Raw genomic sequence first — 18575 nt, forward strand, 5'->3', positions numbered from 1 at the left:
GTCATCTCTCACTTCTTGACATTTTATCTGACCATAGTGATGCATCTCGCATTTTTAAATTGGTTTATATGACAAATTATAGTTTTTACAATTTATGTTATTGTTTTACGTTTCATGGCGCTTTTTTATCTTGCACAGTTTATTTTTTTAACATGACAAAAGGGCATTTTTCTAATTTTTATATCATGTTGTGGCGCAGTTTGGCCAAATTGGTCCTTGCGCCAATAAATTGAAAATCCAATCCAATCCCTTTACTTGCATACATTTTACTTTCATGCATTATATGCATACTTTTACTTTCTTGACATGACAAGAACTAATTTTATCTTATTTTTAATTGGTCATTAGTTTTTGGTTGCACTTTGATCTAATTGGGCCTTGCGCCAATAAAAAGAAAATCCAATCTTGCATTTGGGGGAAGGAAGACCAATGATCCTCCAGTTTGTGAGCACTGCTTTGATCTGATTGGTGATTCTAGACTAGAAACATCTTATTTTGTTTGCTAAAATTCTACTTATATTTTTCTAGGTTGGGGTTTCTTCTTTTCTCTATAGAATTCAAAAATCTGCATGAAAATCTCACAAAATTTTCACGGTTGGCAGCTATGTGTGTGTGTGTGAGAGAAAATGGTCGCTAGGATCAGTTATGTATTAGGGTCAGGTTGGGTGAAATGGGTATAAAAGTATGAGTTTTTGAAATGATTATGGAATCATTCCTGAATGGAAGTGAATTTATAAAAAGTAATAAGTTAGTATTTACACTACACATTATAAGTTATTTATACACTATCAACCAATAAGTATTTGGACACCTATGCAAATGACGATATCTGCTGTCCTGAGATACGTCACGCCCTCCGCCGGTATATATCGTGTAGGAAACAACATCGCCATTAGTCGCATGCAAGATGCCGTGCAGTTTGGAGCTCTCTGATTTCGAGAAAGGTATAATTATCTGGTATCACAAAAATGACCGATCCTTAAGGGACATATCTAGCGAGCTGAAGTACCCAAAATTGACAGTGGCCTATGTGATTAAGAAGTGGAAGGTGAGCTGTGATTGTCGGAATTTGCCCCGAGTCGGCAGACCAACGAAACTGGGAGATAGAGACCGACGGGTGCTGTCCTGAGAAATTCGGAAGAACCACACCCAACCGATGGCCCTCATCCGCGAGGAGTTTCAACAGGCATCCGGGAGTATTGTTTCAATGAATACCATCCGTAAGGAAGCACATCTGATTGATTTTCATGGTCGTCCTGCTGCCCATAAGCCTTTGATCACAAAGTCCAACCACGTTGCTCGGTTAATGTGGTGCAAAGCACATCGAAATTGGACCGTAGATCAGTGGAAACGGGTTCTTTGGAGCGACGAATCAAGGTTCACCCTCTACCATTCGGATGGCAGGGCCTGGGTCTGGCGTCTGCCTGGAGAACGTCTCCTGCCAGAATGCATTGTGCCAACAGTCAAGTTCGGTGGAGGTGGAATTATGGTCTGGGGGGTGTTTCTCCTGGTATGGACTGGGACCCTTGGTCCCCATTCATGGTAAGCTCAACGCAGATGCCTACTGCACTATTTTGGATGACAATGTGCTTCCTACGTTGTGGCGGTTTTACGGGGTAGACCCCTGTTACTTCCAGGACAACAATGCCAGCTGTCATACTGCGAGGTTAACCAAGGCTTGGTATGGTGCCAATGGGGTTCATTGAATGGACTGGCCTGCCCAGAGCCCAGACCTGAACCCTATCGAGAACCTCTGGGATGAGTTGGATCGCCGAATTAAGGGGTGCCCTACCCGTCCAAAATCGGTGAAGGAACTGACATGTCTTCTCCAAGCCGAGTGGAAGAAAATACCACTAGCCGTCACACAAGGACTTGTGGAAAGTATGCCCTGGAGGGTTCACGCTGTAATTGCCTCTCGTGGAGGCTCTACCAACTATTGATTTTGAATAAAGTTAGTTTTTCTTTTCTATCACAGGTGTCCAAATACTTATTGGTAGATAGTGTATAAACATCACATTTTCATTGACTATATTTCAAAAGATTATTTATTAATTAAAAAACTTGTTTTCCTGATGGCTGTTTCTATACCCATTCCACCCCACCCTATGACGTGGAATGGGTAATTAACTTAAAGCATTGAAAGCAAATAATAACCAAAATTTTAGTGTATTATATTTTTGTAATAGATCAAATTATTCATTGATAACCATATTGGCCTATTTTTTTATCATCAAATACATAATGACCTCGATTGTTAAATGTTATTATGGTTAAACTTTTCGAGAAGTTTTTCTTTGTCAGTTTATACTTCATCACCTTCGCTTGGGAAAGCATAGAAATTTCCTACAGATGACTCATAAAGGAACTTCACAACATAGGTAAAAGGGTCTGATGCAGGGTTTAAGCTACGGTCACATTTTCCGCAAAATGCAAAAGAAAATCTTGGAAAGAATTTTTTTCCCTAAATATTCTACTAGAACTTAGTCACCTATGAAGTACGAAAGCCTGGATAACCAAGCGGAGATCGAGATGTAGTTCAGAAAGAAAATTCACATTCCTCTGTGGGGAATCAAACCGCCAATCTCTCACTGTCCGGGCGAGTGTTCTAACCATTGAACTACAGAGGACAGACATTTCCATTCCTTAGAGCATATGTATGAATGCTGAATAGGACAGTGCATGGACAGCCAATAGCTCTTACGACGTTAGCCCCCAAATGGCGACATAGAGAGAGAAACAATGAAACGATGTCACTGTACGCTGTTCGTCCAAGGTACGAAAGCCTGGATAACCAAGCGGAGATTGAGATGTAGTTGGGAAAGAAAAAATCTTTGGTTATCCAGGCTTTCATACTTTGTACGAACAGTGGAGAGTGACATCATTTCATCATATTAGTCACCTATTTTTAATTTCATCTCAGTTGTATGAGCTTTTATGTGTCTATATCATTCACTTCATTAATAATTGATGTAGGCCTACATTCTTTTGATTTTGATGTTGATTCCTTTAAGCTGGGCAAACTTTTCTGTGAATTTCAATTTTTTACTTTATTACTCTTTTTTTACTCTTTCTATTTCTAGTTGCAATTGCATTGCAACTTCTTCAGAAGTTAAAACTTCACTACTTTCGCTTGCACTCTTTTTCGTTTTGATTTGGAATTTTTAAGGGGTCTTATACCCTTTAACATGATTTCACCCCAAAAGTATGCTTTATTAGAAATTACATTAAAAATATTATTTAATAACGAATATATATCTGGAACTTGGTAATTACATTTCATAATATTTGACGTGTGATTTATCATTTCGAGTAACTTGATAGCTTTATTTTTTTCCCCCGAATAAAATTTTAAAATTGAGCGAACACATAAAATGTGAAAATGTATCATTGCCTTGCGCGCAGGAGTTGATGAGTTGATAGCACTTTAGCAAAATTAAAACAGATGCAAAATGAAGAGAACATTTATGAAAATTAACCAAAATATTTAAAATCCATCAACTTAATGATATTGAACTTAAATTTTAAAATTTGTTAAAAAAATTATAAATCGAATATTTATGGAAACATATATCTGAAATCTCTGTTGGTTAATTTTCATCACCATGCCAGTACTTATAACACTGCAAATTTCAAGTTAATTGATTAATTAATTTTTGAGTTATCGCGCAAAAATGTCGATTTCTAGAAATCGCAAACTAAGTCACAAGGAGCTATCTGTGTTTCGTTTGAAATTTAAAAAGGTCTAATGAAATTAACGATGAAATAAACGAAAAAATTTCATAAAATGTGAATTATTCACCAGAATTCTTGATAAAAAATGTCAAAATTCTTCTGAAGCATATGAAACATGCTCAGGTTAAAATGAAGGTTGAATAGTTGATAAATTACATATATGCTTTACCATCATACTGTGTGCAAAATTACTAGTAATGACAAAAAGCAATAGTACCCATTCCACCCCACCTGCCCTATAAAATAATGCCTCGGTCTTTTTACGGGTAATGAATGTTTTGTTTATCATTTATATGTGTACTCATAAAATATATTTTATGTAATGGCATGGATTTTGTATAACTCTATTGTGAAGAAAACAAGAATGTTGAAATAAATTTACGATATATATGTTTATTTTTATAATTGGGATAAAGCAATTTTATTTGCAGTGTACCTACTGGTTACTCTTTTTTTCTCTAATATATGATGCAAAGTAAATGACTAACAAGCTCTGAGGAAAACGTTCTGACTAAGGTATCAAATCGTAAATAGCTGTTACAATAGCTGCTCTGTCTTGAAACTGACAGAACCATGACTCAGCTGTAGGGCCCCAATGCCATTCACTATGCCATGATTCGACATCTCTCGCCAAAATCACTGTCACATTTACTCATATTATTTAGTCGGATTAGGGTCAGTCATTCATTTCCTGACACCTGGCGAGCAGCCATTGTTCTTGCATTCCCGAAGCCTGGCAAAAATCCTCAGCAACCTAATAGTTACAGACCTATTGCTTTGACCAGTTGTCTATGTAAACTTATGGAGCACATGGTCAACTATCACCTTATGGCGATAATAGATATTGTTAACCTTGAGGTTAACAATATCTTGAGGTTATTTTATCGAAACATCAAAGCGGCTTTAAACAGTTCAGGTCTACAACATGCAATCTGTTACGCCTTGAGACATCAATAAGACAAGCATTTGTAAAGAGGGAGCATATGATTGCCATATTTTTCGACATAGAAAAGGCCTATGACCGTACTTGGAGGCACGGAATTCTTTCTGACCTTTATAATTGCGGCTTGCGTGGCAACTTGCCCATTTTCATTCAGACCTGGCTCGCCGCATCTTCCAGGTACGGATCGGAAACACGTTATCAACTCCTCAAATTCAAGAACAAGGTGTACCTCAAGGTAATGTTTTAAGTGTTACCTTTTATTTTTTGCAGCTCAACGGGGTGTTGAACCAACTCCCATTGTCTGTCACTGACGAACTTTATGTGGATGATCTTTTAATATTTTTTCAATCAGTGAATATGAGGTCAGTCAATAGTTACAAACCTCTCTCAACAAGATCAGAAAGTGGGCTCATGATAACGGCTTCTCTTTCTCTGCCAAGACTCGCTGTGCACTTTTGCCAGCGTCGTGAGCTTCATGATGACCCACAATTATTTCTAAATAGTCAAATACTAAATTCCTGGGCATGACATTTGACAAGAATCTTACTTTCAAACCTCATATTGCACAGTTAAGAGCTTGTTGCATGAAGACGATGAATCTTTTGAAGATCATCTCTTCTACAACATGGGGAGCAGACCGTAATTCGGTCATTCACCTGCATAAGGCTCTTATAAGATCAAAGCTTGACTACGGCTCTGTTGTATATGGGTCAGCACCTCGGAGCTATCTGAGTGTGCTCTACGCAGTCCACTATCTCGCCCTTCGGATTTGCTCTGAAGCTTTCCAAATCTCCTATGGAGAGATTCTCTATGTCGAGTGCAACGAGCAATCACTGACAAGTCACCAGCAACTGTACTTGAAATATTTTATCAAAATGAAATCTTTTCCAGATCATCCACTTCATCGTGTAATTTTCGACCCCTCAGTTCATAGACTTTTTGCTGCTCATCCTTAATGTTTTCCATCTTACGGTCTCTGTATGAGGGCACTTGTAGAAAAACTGCACATAGACATCAGTCGCGTGGCCCCAGTTTGACAACTGTACCATGGGAACAGTCTCTGCCAAATGTCTCTCTGTCGTTATCATCGTATCCTAGAGCCACCATAGCAGATGTCATATCAATAGCTGTACCTTAGGCCCTGGGCATGACGGTCCTACATCTGCTGTGAGGAGACATCTTTAAAATTACCTGACACGTTCTCTATTCGGTGGAACTGTATGCTATCCTTCAGGCTCTTCGTCATATACGACTGAAACACCACAGACGATACATCATCTATAGTGACTCTAAGCTCATTACAGACACTGTGTTCCTTCACTTTTCACACTTATCCATTTGTTCATGCCATTTTTCATGACTTTCGTCATCTCATTCATGATGGTACCGGGCAATGAGAAAGCAGACACCACAGCTCGAACAACCAACTTTAACAATAGCCTTTTGGTTACCTGCCAGCGACCACTTCTCTATCCTCCGAGAAGTGATGCATCACCGCTGGCAAGAGCATTGGAATAATCAAGTAAATAATAAATTACATGTCATCAAGCCCACACTTGGCCATTGGCATTCAAGCTGCAGGACTAACCGAATGGAGGAAGTTCTGCTCGCCCGGTTACGCCTTAGGACAGTCGCCTCACACAAGAGTATCTTTTATCGAGAGTGAGGCAACCGCAGTGCCCTCATTTCCATTTCAAGTCCATTGACCATTACTCGTGCTTCTACTTGTTCACAACATTTTACGACCACTTTTGGTCAGTCGTCTTTCATTTTGTGACATTTTATCTGACCATTGCGATACATCTCACATTTTTAAATCCCTTAAAGCCATTGTTTTTTGCAACAAGTTATAGTTTACAATCTGTCACTTTTTTATCATGTGAGTTTCACTTTATTGATATGACAAAAGGACAAATTTTTCTTAATTTTATACCCATTTGTTTTGGCGCAGTTTGACCAAAGTGGTTCTTGTGCCAATAAATCTAATCAAATTCCTGTAGCAGTTTGAGAATACCATTAATTAAATTTTATCTGTCGTTTGAAAGGCATTCACAATATTTTTTATAGAGTTTGCTATATTACTAATAATATTAGTGATCTTTAAAGGAAAATACATATCCTCAATTTTGCCCGATTTTAAGAGGTATTTATATCTAGTTCAAGATTACGATCAATAACTCTTGTCATATAGAAAGGAACATTTATCTACTATATTCACACTAATGAATATAAAATTATCACTACTAATTGAAGTGATTCCAACTGATAAGCTTCTCAATTTTTCTATGATGTACATGTGTTAAACTGCTTTCTTCAATTGCTGCTGTTAACTGATTACATTCAGCCGCTGTCTCTTCTCTTTGGGGTTTTCTCTTGGAAATTTAGTTGAAGATACTTAGGACAGCCATCAAAGAGAAAAGGCACAACCTCGTTTTTCAATCGAGGTTGCTCTGATGGAACTTTTTCTTTGCCCGTCTTCTCACAAAACAATTCCACAGATCGCTTTATCATTTGAGGAAAATGCAGCTCACATACCTGGCAGTACGAAAAAACAATCATCAATATAAAATACCACTGTGTTGGGGGGTTCCTGTAAATTTTCACTTGTATCATTTTTCATCATTGCATGAAAATTATTAGAATGGGTTAAAAAAAAAAGTGAACTTACTCTTGAACTTTTTTAACTTTGAACTCTCGTGGTCTTGCTGAAATCCATATTTTGTAATACCAAATGTGGAAACTTTAAGACCATTCTTATAGTTTCCTCAACAATTTGGAACAATGCATCGATAAACCATGTTTGATTTTCACATACACAGTGCATCAAATAAGTTTGAAGACTGGGTCTGTAAAAAGAAATGGAAACAAGAAACTAATACCTGTTTTGATTTTTTATTCAAAATAGGACCCTCCGCCTTCAATGCACTTTTTACAGTGATTTATTAATGAATCAAGCGCCTGTTGTATATCACTTTGTGGAATGGCCTGCAAAGCACACGTCGAAGCATCCTAAAAATAACACCCTTTTAACTTCATTTTAAGTTTTGGAAATAAGGAGTAGTCATAGGGTGCTAAATCAGGTGAATACGGTGGATGGTTCAACACACAGACATTATTTTTTGCCAAAAATCGATGAACGGTAAGGGAGGTGTGACTGGGTGCATTGTCGTGTAACAAACACCGACTGCTTTCAGTCCTATAGTCTGGACGAGTGCGACGAATTCTGGCCAACAAACGCTTTAAAACAGCTAAGTAGTATTGCCCTGTAATTGTTTGTCCAGTTGGAACAAATACCTTTACTATCAAAGAATGTAATGAGCATTGTTTTGATTTTGGATGGAACTTTTCTTGTTTTTTTTTTTTTTTTTTTTTTTTGGCTTGCGGTGAATTTGGTGACTTCTATTCCGCACTTTGTCGCTTTGTTTCAGGATCATATTGAAAACACCAGGTTTCATCACCTGTAACAATGGACTTCAAGAAGTTTGGATCATTTTCAGCGGCTGAAATTATGTTTCTGCAATGTGCAGAGATCGCTTGGTAGTGTATGGGCATTGACCATTCTATAATCACAACACAACCTCATCTTACTATGCATATGATAAGATGACTGAATTCTGCATCGCTTGGGGGCTTCTTTAATATCTCCAAAGTCAGTATCCTGCTGAAAAATTTTCCTTGGGAAGAGAAGGTTATACGCTAAATAGCTAACATATGAAAAAAAAACTTTGGTGTCTAGGGTCGCTATGACTGAATAAACTTTGTTGAATCTGCCGAGATTCCCCAAGTAATAAATTGACTCGATTTGGAGAAACTAAAATTCGACATTGGCCTCCCAAAATAATGGTGCAAAGAATGCAAAACAAGAGCGACCTGGCTCTCTCAAACATTGTTTTTACTTAGTGTTTTAGGGTCTTTATGTGTCAGCAATCGCCAGCAAACTGGACACAAAATGCAGGAGCAAAACGCAGAACGAAAACAATTTAAAAAAAAAAATCAAAGTCCTTCACTCACCCAAAAAATCATATTCAGACTATCACCAAATCAGCAACACAGTCAGGCAGTTGTTGACTCCATACAGATGATGTCATTGTCCAGCATCATAAAAAGCTTGGTCACCAATAGGGGTTAGATGAGTGCCACCACCACCATTGTTACTTATTGCTTTTTGTTCTTTTGAACTTTTCATGAGAATTGCTTTTTGTTCAGGGGTTGAAGTGTGTGGAACAAATTTAGCACACCTGTAGCCGTGGGATATAGCAGGCCGACGCATGCACCGCCTTTCCTTCATTCTATATCCAATAGCTATATGTGAAATGACCACCTTCAGTGAAGTCACGAGCTTTGCGGGGAGGCCTGCTATAGATTGTCTTGGCTAGGCAGAGATTATACTATAATGTTTGATCAAAGATGTTTTACAAAACTTTGATGAAAAAATCTTATTGGTTGCATTATTAAACTTTTATGGTGTTCTCCCAAAAGAATTCAAGAGAAATTTTCCCGGGTGATGTGCACACGTAGTATGCCCCACAGCAGTGGCCCTTCTGTGAAGATGCAATGAGCGTTGGACCTTGCGCATCGTGTTTCGGGCTTGACAGTGCATCTTCATCATCATCGGGAGGCATTCCCAAATTATTTGCTATGCAGATGTTGTGCAGTGTAGTTGGGCTGTACTGAAAGGTCTTGCGGCCAGGCATCGGAGACGTCCCTTCAATACCCCGTTGCATCTCTCCACAACATATCTTGTTTTCCGGTGTGCCACATTATACTTTCGGTGCACTTGCGTGGTTGGATGGGGCACAGGGGTACACATTAGCCATGGCTTCAGAGGATATCCACTGTCTCCTGCAGTCAAAATATGTATGAAAGTAATCATGAGGAAAAAATATAGGAAATGGAGAATTATATAAAAAAACTAATGTCTATCAAAAAAGCTATGGCATTGGTTCTCAAACTTTCCTTACCCGCTGTTACCCAGAACAAAGAACAGGCAGGTATGAATATAGCAAGCTCACAGCAATACACAACATCCTGCAATACACTTCTGGGCCAGTACCAGCTTAACTCATGGGTCCACCTGGACGCGGCCCGGGGGGGGGGGGCCTCGAGCAGAGGACCTCACAATTAGTTGTTGAGTCTCAAGTGGTACCATAATTAAGTAACAAAAGGGTTATGGACAATCGCAAGATTAATGTTATTAGCTGTAATACCCGGCACTGCCCGTGTTTTCTTCAATTACTGGGAGGATTGGAAAAGTAACAAACCGTTATAAAGGCAGTAAACATTTCGAAAGTGATTGTTGAGTGAGGTCCAGGTTTCACTGCTGCCCGACATTTCTTTGTGTCATTTCGGGTATTTGCCCTGCTCTGACAAAGAGTCGGGGGCATTGCCTGAAAACTTTGAATTGACACTCATGATTCTCATATCAGCATCACAAATCTGAAAAGAAATGAGATGAAGGTATAACACGTGATGAGTCTAGAAAAGTTGAAAGCAAATTGGGAAAACCAAGATTACTAACTAGCTGCACATTTATGGAGTGATGGCCCTTACGGTTAACATAAATAGTCTCGCTGTCGTGTGAGCTGATGAGAGAAACATGGGTGTAATCAATGACACCTATCACACCTGGGAAAGCGTAGGAAGGAGAGTCCGCATCTCTTGCCTCCCGAGAGCCCTGAACTTGGCTTGTATCTCCGGATATTCAGATGGAGATAAAAATTATATCTTGTGTTTGCTTAAGACTAATGATAGCTTTTGTTTCACCGCATGTATGCAAATGCTTACCGAACTCTGTGACATAGCTACCGCGCAGTCTTGACCAACCGTTCTCTGGTCGCTGCCGGAAACGAGAAAACTCAATGTAAAAATGGGGTTTCGACATGAATGTGCAACAACTTTAATTAGATTACAGTATTTTAATGTATATAAGCACCTCCCCTTTTTGCCAAAAACCGGTCCCAAACATAAAGACAGAGAGCAAAAAAATCGAATAGAATGCTCGGATATTTTTTGATTTTTTTTAATGAATAAAAATCGAACTTTAATTTCTAAAGGTAAAGTGCTTGCGATGTTTCTCAGCGGGTCCAATTCCACTGGAAGATCTTCGCAGGGGTCCTTAACCAAAGGTTTCGTTAGACGAAAAAACTCATCGTGTGGAAACTGCGAAGGCTTCCAGGTGAATTCTCAAAATGAAGTGTTCGATCCTACGAGATCATCGCCTGTGCTCTCGTCTCAAGCGGCAGCCATGTTTATTTTCGTAACGCGAAGCTTAACGAGTGGTCTCCAGCCTCCGTTAGCTAACGCTAGGCGTAGCGATGACGATAACGAGGATTGCTAGTAACGCTGTAAGAAAAATCAACCTTTAACGATGGTGACGTAAATCTATTCCACAATGCACCGCAAACGCGTTCATAATGACATCAGCACTGGCGAAATTTATCTTTGACAAAACATAACAGCAGCGTTCCTTTTTATAAAGGAAACCATATCTCTGATACATAATTATGTATTTTCTAATAGGGTACCTCTTTTTCCCATAAAATTAGAAAATGTGCCGTGTTATGCTTTTTACAGAGACTGATTTTTTTTCTTCTGAGGTTGGCAGGTGTAAATTCACAACATCGTTTTTTTATTATGCGTACTTTTACTTTTTTGGCATGGCAAGAACAAGTCATCTTATTTTTATATGGCGTAGTGTGGTTTTATTGGCGTAAGTACCTACTAGGTCAGTCCAGTCCGAATCAAAAATTATTTTTTGGAACCAGTTTTGTCTTATGTTGCGCGGAAAAGTTTTTTGTGAAGCTTTGCAACAATTCAGATATACAAGATATACGGAAGACTGGATGTTGTGAAGATATTTATTATTTGAGATGTTAATTTTTTAAGGAAGGAAAAAACTCATCTCTGCCTCTACCGGGAGTCGAACCCGGGTCCCTCGATTGCCGGACGATCAAATAATAAATATCTTCACAACATCCAGTCTTCCGTATATCTTGTATTAACAAGTGGAGAGCGACATTCATGTCATAATTCAGATATAGTTCGTCATCAATCAAATATTTGTTCAATAGTGTGTTCGGTTATGCTATTGAGTTTAACGGTATTATTTCGTTTTCGGTAGAAGTGGCATCTGTGCAGGATGCAGTCTCACATGCGGATTCTGATTACAGATAGGTAATTCATGTTTGTACTTTGTTTCTCATTTTCTCTCTATCGTGAATAAAGATATCTTTGAAGGAAAAAAGAACTCTAACTGATAATCGACTCTTTCAGAAGGTTACTTTGAAAGAGAGATAAGCAGGTCTTGATATGAGAGGGAGTTTTCCCTTCTTTTCTTGGACCTTCATTTCGAAAAGCAAACGTCATCACATTCATAGTTCCGGCTACGTTCTGTCTGCTTAATTACCAACTGAGATAAGCTGTCAGTTAATTGACTTGTAAGTAACTGGATCTCTTATTGTTATATACACATATATATATTCCATAACAAATCAACCAAAAAATAGAGGCATGACCGTTTCAAATTCGGCACACGTATTGTCGAGGTATGAGAATTCCCAAATTTTCAACGACCTGCTCCGCATATTTGTGGAGCTACATTAATTTGAATTTCGTGAAACCATTGAAAAACCGAAAATTTATTTCGCCCCTTTTTTTTTGTACAGCAGCTGTAGTGAAGCGATAGGTATCTATGAAAACACAATATTTTTTATTCGGAATATACAGAACATATTAACATGTATCTCAGTAGAAAGTAGGAGAATCATATTACATCTTGAGCTCCTGATTTTATCGAAAGTCCGCCATTATTTTGAACAAAAAAGCTTGAAGAGCCAGGGTTTTAAATTTTTCCTTTTGCAACAATGGTATTTGGTGAAACTTTCTGTTCAATGAATTTCTTCGTGTCAAATTATTTATTTTTTGGAAATTTAGCAGAAAATCGAATTTCGACTTCGACCATTTTGACAGGGCACGCAGATTGTTCATCCAATGGAATGGAAAGCTCTTACACATATGTCTGCTACTCATTAAAAAGAATCTAGTTTTGGGAAATGAATAGAGATAAATATATATTTTGATTTGGCTCTAGAGCTTATTCAAAAAATTCGATTTTGACCATATTAGCACCCATTTTTCTCAGAGGGAACAAGTGATATATTTTATTTTCGTGATTGTAACTCAATTAAATTTAATGAAGTGCTTCATTAACATGTTTTGTAAGGACATGAGTTCCATTCTGCATAGAATATACGTTTTTATAATATACAATACATGTACACGATAAACATTGAAACAATTGCGGAATAAGGTGGAATTTGATGCAGCGAATCAGGCAAACGCCATTAACAAAATAGTAATTTGTACTATATATATAGAGCGGTTAGTTCTCATTATAGTAATTGTTCCTCTGATAGCAAAGGTGTTTGATATATGTAATAATTATTTTAATAACCTTAATCTGTCTAACATTTCTGGCCAAAAACGTTTTCACCGATCATGGTGATAATTACATTGTAGTTGAGAGCCGTTCTATTCAATTTTTCTATGTCACGGACAAGGATGAACCGACACCATCTCAAGCTTATCGCTTAGGGAATTAATCTTGAAGGGGGGAGTGAGTTAAAGCGGGAGAACGGCCACCAACGCGACAACATATTTGCAAGGGCCACAGAAGATGGGCAATAAAATGATTTGCCTCGAGGATAAGTGTGAAACATATTTAGCAGTTGGGAAAACTGCTTTAAAAAGGGATATAAAAACATATGTGCTGGAGCCTCACAAAGAGAGGAAATATAATGAAGAATCATGGATCAATTGCATACAATAAGCAGCTGTCAAGTACACAGAAATATATAGCTAAAATTCAGAGAAAATACGAGCTGGGGATGTAAAACATATTTGCCTCTGTCTTTACTCCGGTGGTCGTTCACAGTGAATTCGTGGTGGGTCTCTATTAGAAGCCAGTGTGCTGGCCCGTGGACGAACCCTCGGGAAGCTGTCAGCTGTCATGTGGTCGCTCCGCAATGTACACATTTCACATCATACTGTTTTCGCGACACCGGAGAGCGAAAACGTGTACATCGTGCATTTCCGGTAGGCAAAAATAATCAACTAGCACATTTATAATTCGAATTATCAGCGAGCGAACATACAACTCGCTCATAGTATGAAAAGTAGTTCACATCGTTGATTACAAGCGAGAGCAAAAATTCTCCTCCGACAGTAGCGTAGAAATTATCTCAAGAGACTGCGAGCGAATTTTGCCAGAGGGTATGTTAAAAAGGCCACTTGGCGATCCAAAACTATTTGAAAATGTACTGAGTACAGGTCCTGAAGGGAATTATTCGGCGTTTTAATTTACAGCTGGCGGAGAAAGGAGAGAGAGAGGGGGAATGAGGTACAACAGAAAAAGGGGAAAATCTTGAGGCGACCGTTAAGACCTTCGGAGAAATTCTTCTCGCCAAGGACCCTGAAAAACAAACATTACCTTATATGGCTCGATGACCATCTCCTTCACTCTCTTACAACCCTTTGTAATTCGATCCGTGTTTCTCATCTGGGGTCCCAAGGCAGCAGTACCGTGTATAACTGTATCTTAAGGCCTAAACTTTTTATTGAATAGATTTTGCTTTCCACTATTATTATTATATGTACCATAATATATATACAATTAAATATAGGGATAATCAAATGATTAATTATGCAAGATTCCGTTGCACAAATAAAACATAAGATTATTATATTGAATAGATTTTGCCTTTTCTCTACAATTAAAACTATTTTAAGATTAAGTTAATGTAATGTTATGATGAATTTTGACAATTCAACATAACAGTTGATCGCATCTGAGGAATGACCGTCACTAGGGGTTTCTCTGTATATATGCAGAATCATTATATACAACAACCTGTTATACTTAACTAGCCGCTGTCAAGAACACAATCGGGTGCAGTCAAAATTCAATGTAAGAACATATTTGCAAAACTACAGAATTTGGGGGTGTATAACGTGTTGGCGAAAATACAACATAAATCAGTTAAACAGTTACCAGCTGTCAAGAAATCACCTATCATGCACCTGAAGTCTCCCCCGCCCATATGCATGTAAGCTCACAAGTTTAAATGACTTTGAACTGTCTCTTCCATAATCAGGACAGTACAAAACGCAGTGGAAAACATTTTTCATTTATGGTAGTTCCTACAATACCGTATCAGCATGGTAATCACAGTTCTAATAATGACAACATGCATTGTGAAAACAATTCACTCCAACAATTACTTTTTGAATATGCCCTAGACTTTTGGGAAATGAATATTTTGATTATGGCTCTAAAGTAAAATCTTTTTTAACGAGTAGCAGACTTGTTGTTTGTTCCTCCAATGGAATGAAAAGCTCTATCTGCGTGCCTTGTCAAAATGGCCGAAATTCGATTTTCTAAAATATTTTCAAAAAAATAAGGTGACACAAAGAAATTCATTGAACAGAAAGTTTCACCAAATACCATTGTTGCAAAAGAAAAAATTAAAAACCCTGGTTCTTCAAGCTTTTCGTTCAAAATAATAGCGGACTTTAGATAAAATCAGGAACTTAAGTTCAAGATGTAATATGATTCTCCCACTTTCTTCTTAGATATATGTTACAATATTTTTATTCTGAATATACAAAAACATATTGTTTTCATAGATACCTATCGCTCCTGTACAAAACACCAGGGCAAAACCGTTTTTTCAATGGCTCCACAAATATGCGGAGCAGGTCGTTGAAGATTTGGGAATTCTCATACCTCGACACCACCGTGTGCCGAATTTGAAAAAAAAAAAATCCGAGTCGGTCGTGCAAACCTCTTTGGTTGAGTTGCTGTGGAATAAGGCGTTGAAGCCACATGTATCGGTTTCTTTTTGTAAAAAATGCCTGCTCGTTGTTTTATAAGTATTTTTCCTCCGTCTGTTTAGGAATAGGTGGAAGAGAAGTGATGGAGTCGGTTACAAATCCCGTAAGTATCTCTGATGTTAGTTGATTTGGATGTTTGATGGGGAAGTGTAACAAGAAGAATCGTGACATCACGTTCCTTTTCGGATGATTATTCGTGATTTTGTCTTGATCTTTTATCGTTAATTCACATGTGTTTTTGGCTAATATTTTCAAACTTAATTACTTCAGTGAAGTTATAAAACAAGTATATTTAATATGCCCGGTTTCATATATTTCATCAGAACTCGCAAGTTCTTGACGTGAAAGAGTCAAGCGAGATAGAGCGCTGTGCTTGAGAGCCTTGAGCAATACTAATTTTTGCCGAATAACAAGAAAAGTTTTGTACTTTGTTAAAATTATTTTATTTCCTTGCAAATCTGTAAAATTACTGATGTACTTTTCAGCCGCCCCAAAATTTTTTGATGACAATGGCTTCTTCCATCCGTTGGGGTTCTACCAACAACGCTGTACTGATTTACTTCCATCACACGACCGGCTAATTCAGCTCTTGCAGCCAAGGAAGGCGTTGCACGAGCAACGGTTCTAAAAGTTCATCTGGAACGTTATGTGGCCCCGCAAGGCGTTTCACTGAGCGGAGTAGCTCCTATGCTCGTCTGTCGTCTAATTCTTCACCTGCCAGTAATTTCCTGAGTCGAAGTGTCGCTCGTTCTTTTGATTAGTTCGGTTTTTAGATGTTCAAAGAGATCTTGTTCGTTTGGGTTTAGAATCACATCGTGAACGAGTCCTGCAATTTCTGGAGGTAGAGCTGAAACAACGTAATTATATTTGGTTGATGCATTTGTAATTTGTTTCGGCACACCCAGTTTCAAACTAGCTTCCACCATGTGAAACCAACCAAAGGATGGGATCATTGCAGTTGTAGCTTCCATAGTTTCTTCTTTGCTGTTGGGGTTGTTCGCTATAAGAGAGGAGAGAGGTCAAGGAAAGATCTTTTTGTGGGTGGCTCGTCCCTTGCGTCTTTTTTTTCCTTTGCGACATCCGTTTGGATGGAGTATGAGTATCAGGTTTCGTTCTGCTTAGGAATGGAAGACTCCATGAAGAAAATTTTCTTGTTGCGTTTTCACACAAAGGTCCATGTAAAGATTCACTATATTGCGCATATTGGCTTATAAAATACTATTATATATTTATCACTTAAAATTACTATTAATCACACGACTAACTATGTAACTAAATTACTATCAATTTCGAAAAAGGTGTGTTTGTACATCGCACCCTCTATGGTTCACGGATAGCGTGCGTAACCTCTATCTTGAAAAGAAAAGAGCATTCAGGGAGTATAAAAGTGGAGGAGGTGACCTATCATTGTTTACTGATAAAAGAAGAGTGTTGAAGAAACGATAAGGGATAGTAATAAAGAAGTTGAATCTAGGTTGGCAGATAACATTGGCTCTGATCCGAAATCAGTTTTACGATACGTCAATAATGGATGTAAGGGAACAGTTGGCCCCCTCTCGATAGGAGGGTCTAGGTTAGAGTGCTTTCAATGACTTTTTCGCGTCGGTTTTTAACAGAGATAATTATATTATCTCTGGGGCCATTTGGCCTGTTGTGGCGTTGTATTTGTATACGGGTGTTGCATGGGGAAATAAAATCCTCAACGATATTCAAGTGGAAGATGTGGAGGTCCTAAATTTTCTAAAAAATATATGTGCGAGCAAAGCACCAGGACCAGATGATATATATCCCAGGGTCCTCAGGGAATGTGCTAATGAATTGTTAGGGCCAGTAGCACAGGAGTAGTGTTGCTGAGGGTATCGTCCCGAGGGATTGGAAACTTGCTAATGTTGTTCCGATATTTGAGAAGAGTAGTAGAGAAGCTGTGTCCAATTATCGTCCAGTGAGTTTGACGAGCTCCCTCTCGAAAATTTTGGAAATTATCATCAAAAGGCAGTTTGTGAAGTGGATAGATGAAAATAATCAGCATGGGTTCAGGAAGGGGGAAGTCATGTGTAACTAACCTCCTTTGTTTCTATGATCACGTGACTAAGGCTTTGGGTAAGAGCAAAAATTTAGATGTTGTTTACCTTGATTTCCAGAAGGCATTCGATCGGGTCAACATGGTAAACTCTTGAAGTGTTTACACGAGATTGGAATTGAGGGCAACTTGCTGAATTGGATAGAATCGTGGTTAAGAGATAGGTCGCAACGAGTTATGGTGAACGGGAAATTCTCCGGTTGGACAGGCGTCACAAGTGGAGTTCCTCAAGGGAGTGTCCTTGGCCCCATACTTTTTTCACTTTTTATCGATGGGATAACTAGCAAATTCGCAGATGATGTGAAGCTAATGGGGGTAATCGGGAATCAAAGCGATAGGGAGTTGTTCCAGACCTACTTAAACAGGATTGCAGCATGGGCAAATGAATGGAGCATTACGTTTAGCGTTGATAAGTGCATGGTAGCTCATTTTGGTTCGAACTGTGACGGAGTCGACTGGGGAAGGGGCACAAAAAGGAAAACAATTAAGGACTATTTTTGCGTTGTGTTTTGTGACGTCCGTCAACAAAGAAATTGACCATTGAAAATTAATAGAATTCACACAAAGGGGTTAGTAATTAATTTATTCAATTAAAATAAGAGCTATTCATAGAGGAGATTCTTATCCAACATGATATAACGCCATCGCAAATACATGAACTTGACAGGCCGAATTTTAAACGATTAATTATCTGCATAGAAATAAATTTTAGATTATTTACTGAGAGAGATAATTCCGAGACTATATATATACGGCACTCACCACCAAATCTTTCGGGCCCATATTCATCACCAGAGATTTCCTCTCTCCTCGACTCTTATCACCTCCTTCACGACTACGGGGAAAAAGACCCCGCTTTTAGCAGCGTCTCAACTTATATAGGCCCGATGGTACCAGCGGTTCCTCAGAAGAATTGCTTCTCGGAACTCG

At 38.4% G+C, this 18575-nt stretch overlaps 1 protein-coding gene across 1 annotated transcript in view; it reads left to right on the forward strand.

Moving 5' to 3' along the window:
- The first annotated feature begins 11959 nt into the window (after positions 1-11959).
- The window catches only part of LOC149067879 (galectin-4-like), a 68156-nt gene continuing 61540 nt past the window's right edge, over positions 11960-18575 (forward strand). The window contains exons 1-2 of the mRNA XM_089252305.1: positions 11960-12111; positions 15628-15668. Coding sequence (XP_089108431.1) covers positions 15648-15668 — 21 coding nt within the window. The 5' untranslated portion in view covers positions 11960-12111; positions 15628-15647. The remainder of the gene's footprint in view (positions 12112-15627; positions 15669-18575) is intronic.

This window comes from Pholcus phalangioides, unplaced genomic scaffold (assembly GCF_987345545.1).
Source record: "Pholcus phalangioides strain wild (caught in Gottingen) unplaced genomic scaffold, Ppha-v1.0 ptg000028l_1, whole genome shotgun sequence".
NCBI lineage: Eukaryota > Metazoa > Arthropoda > Arachnida > Araneae > Pholcidae > Pholcus > Pholcus phalangioides.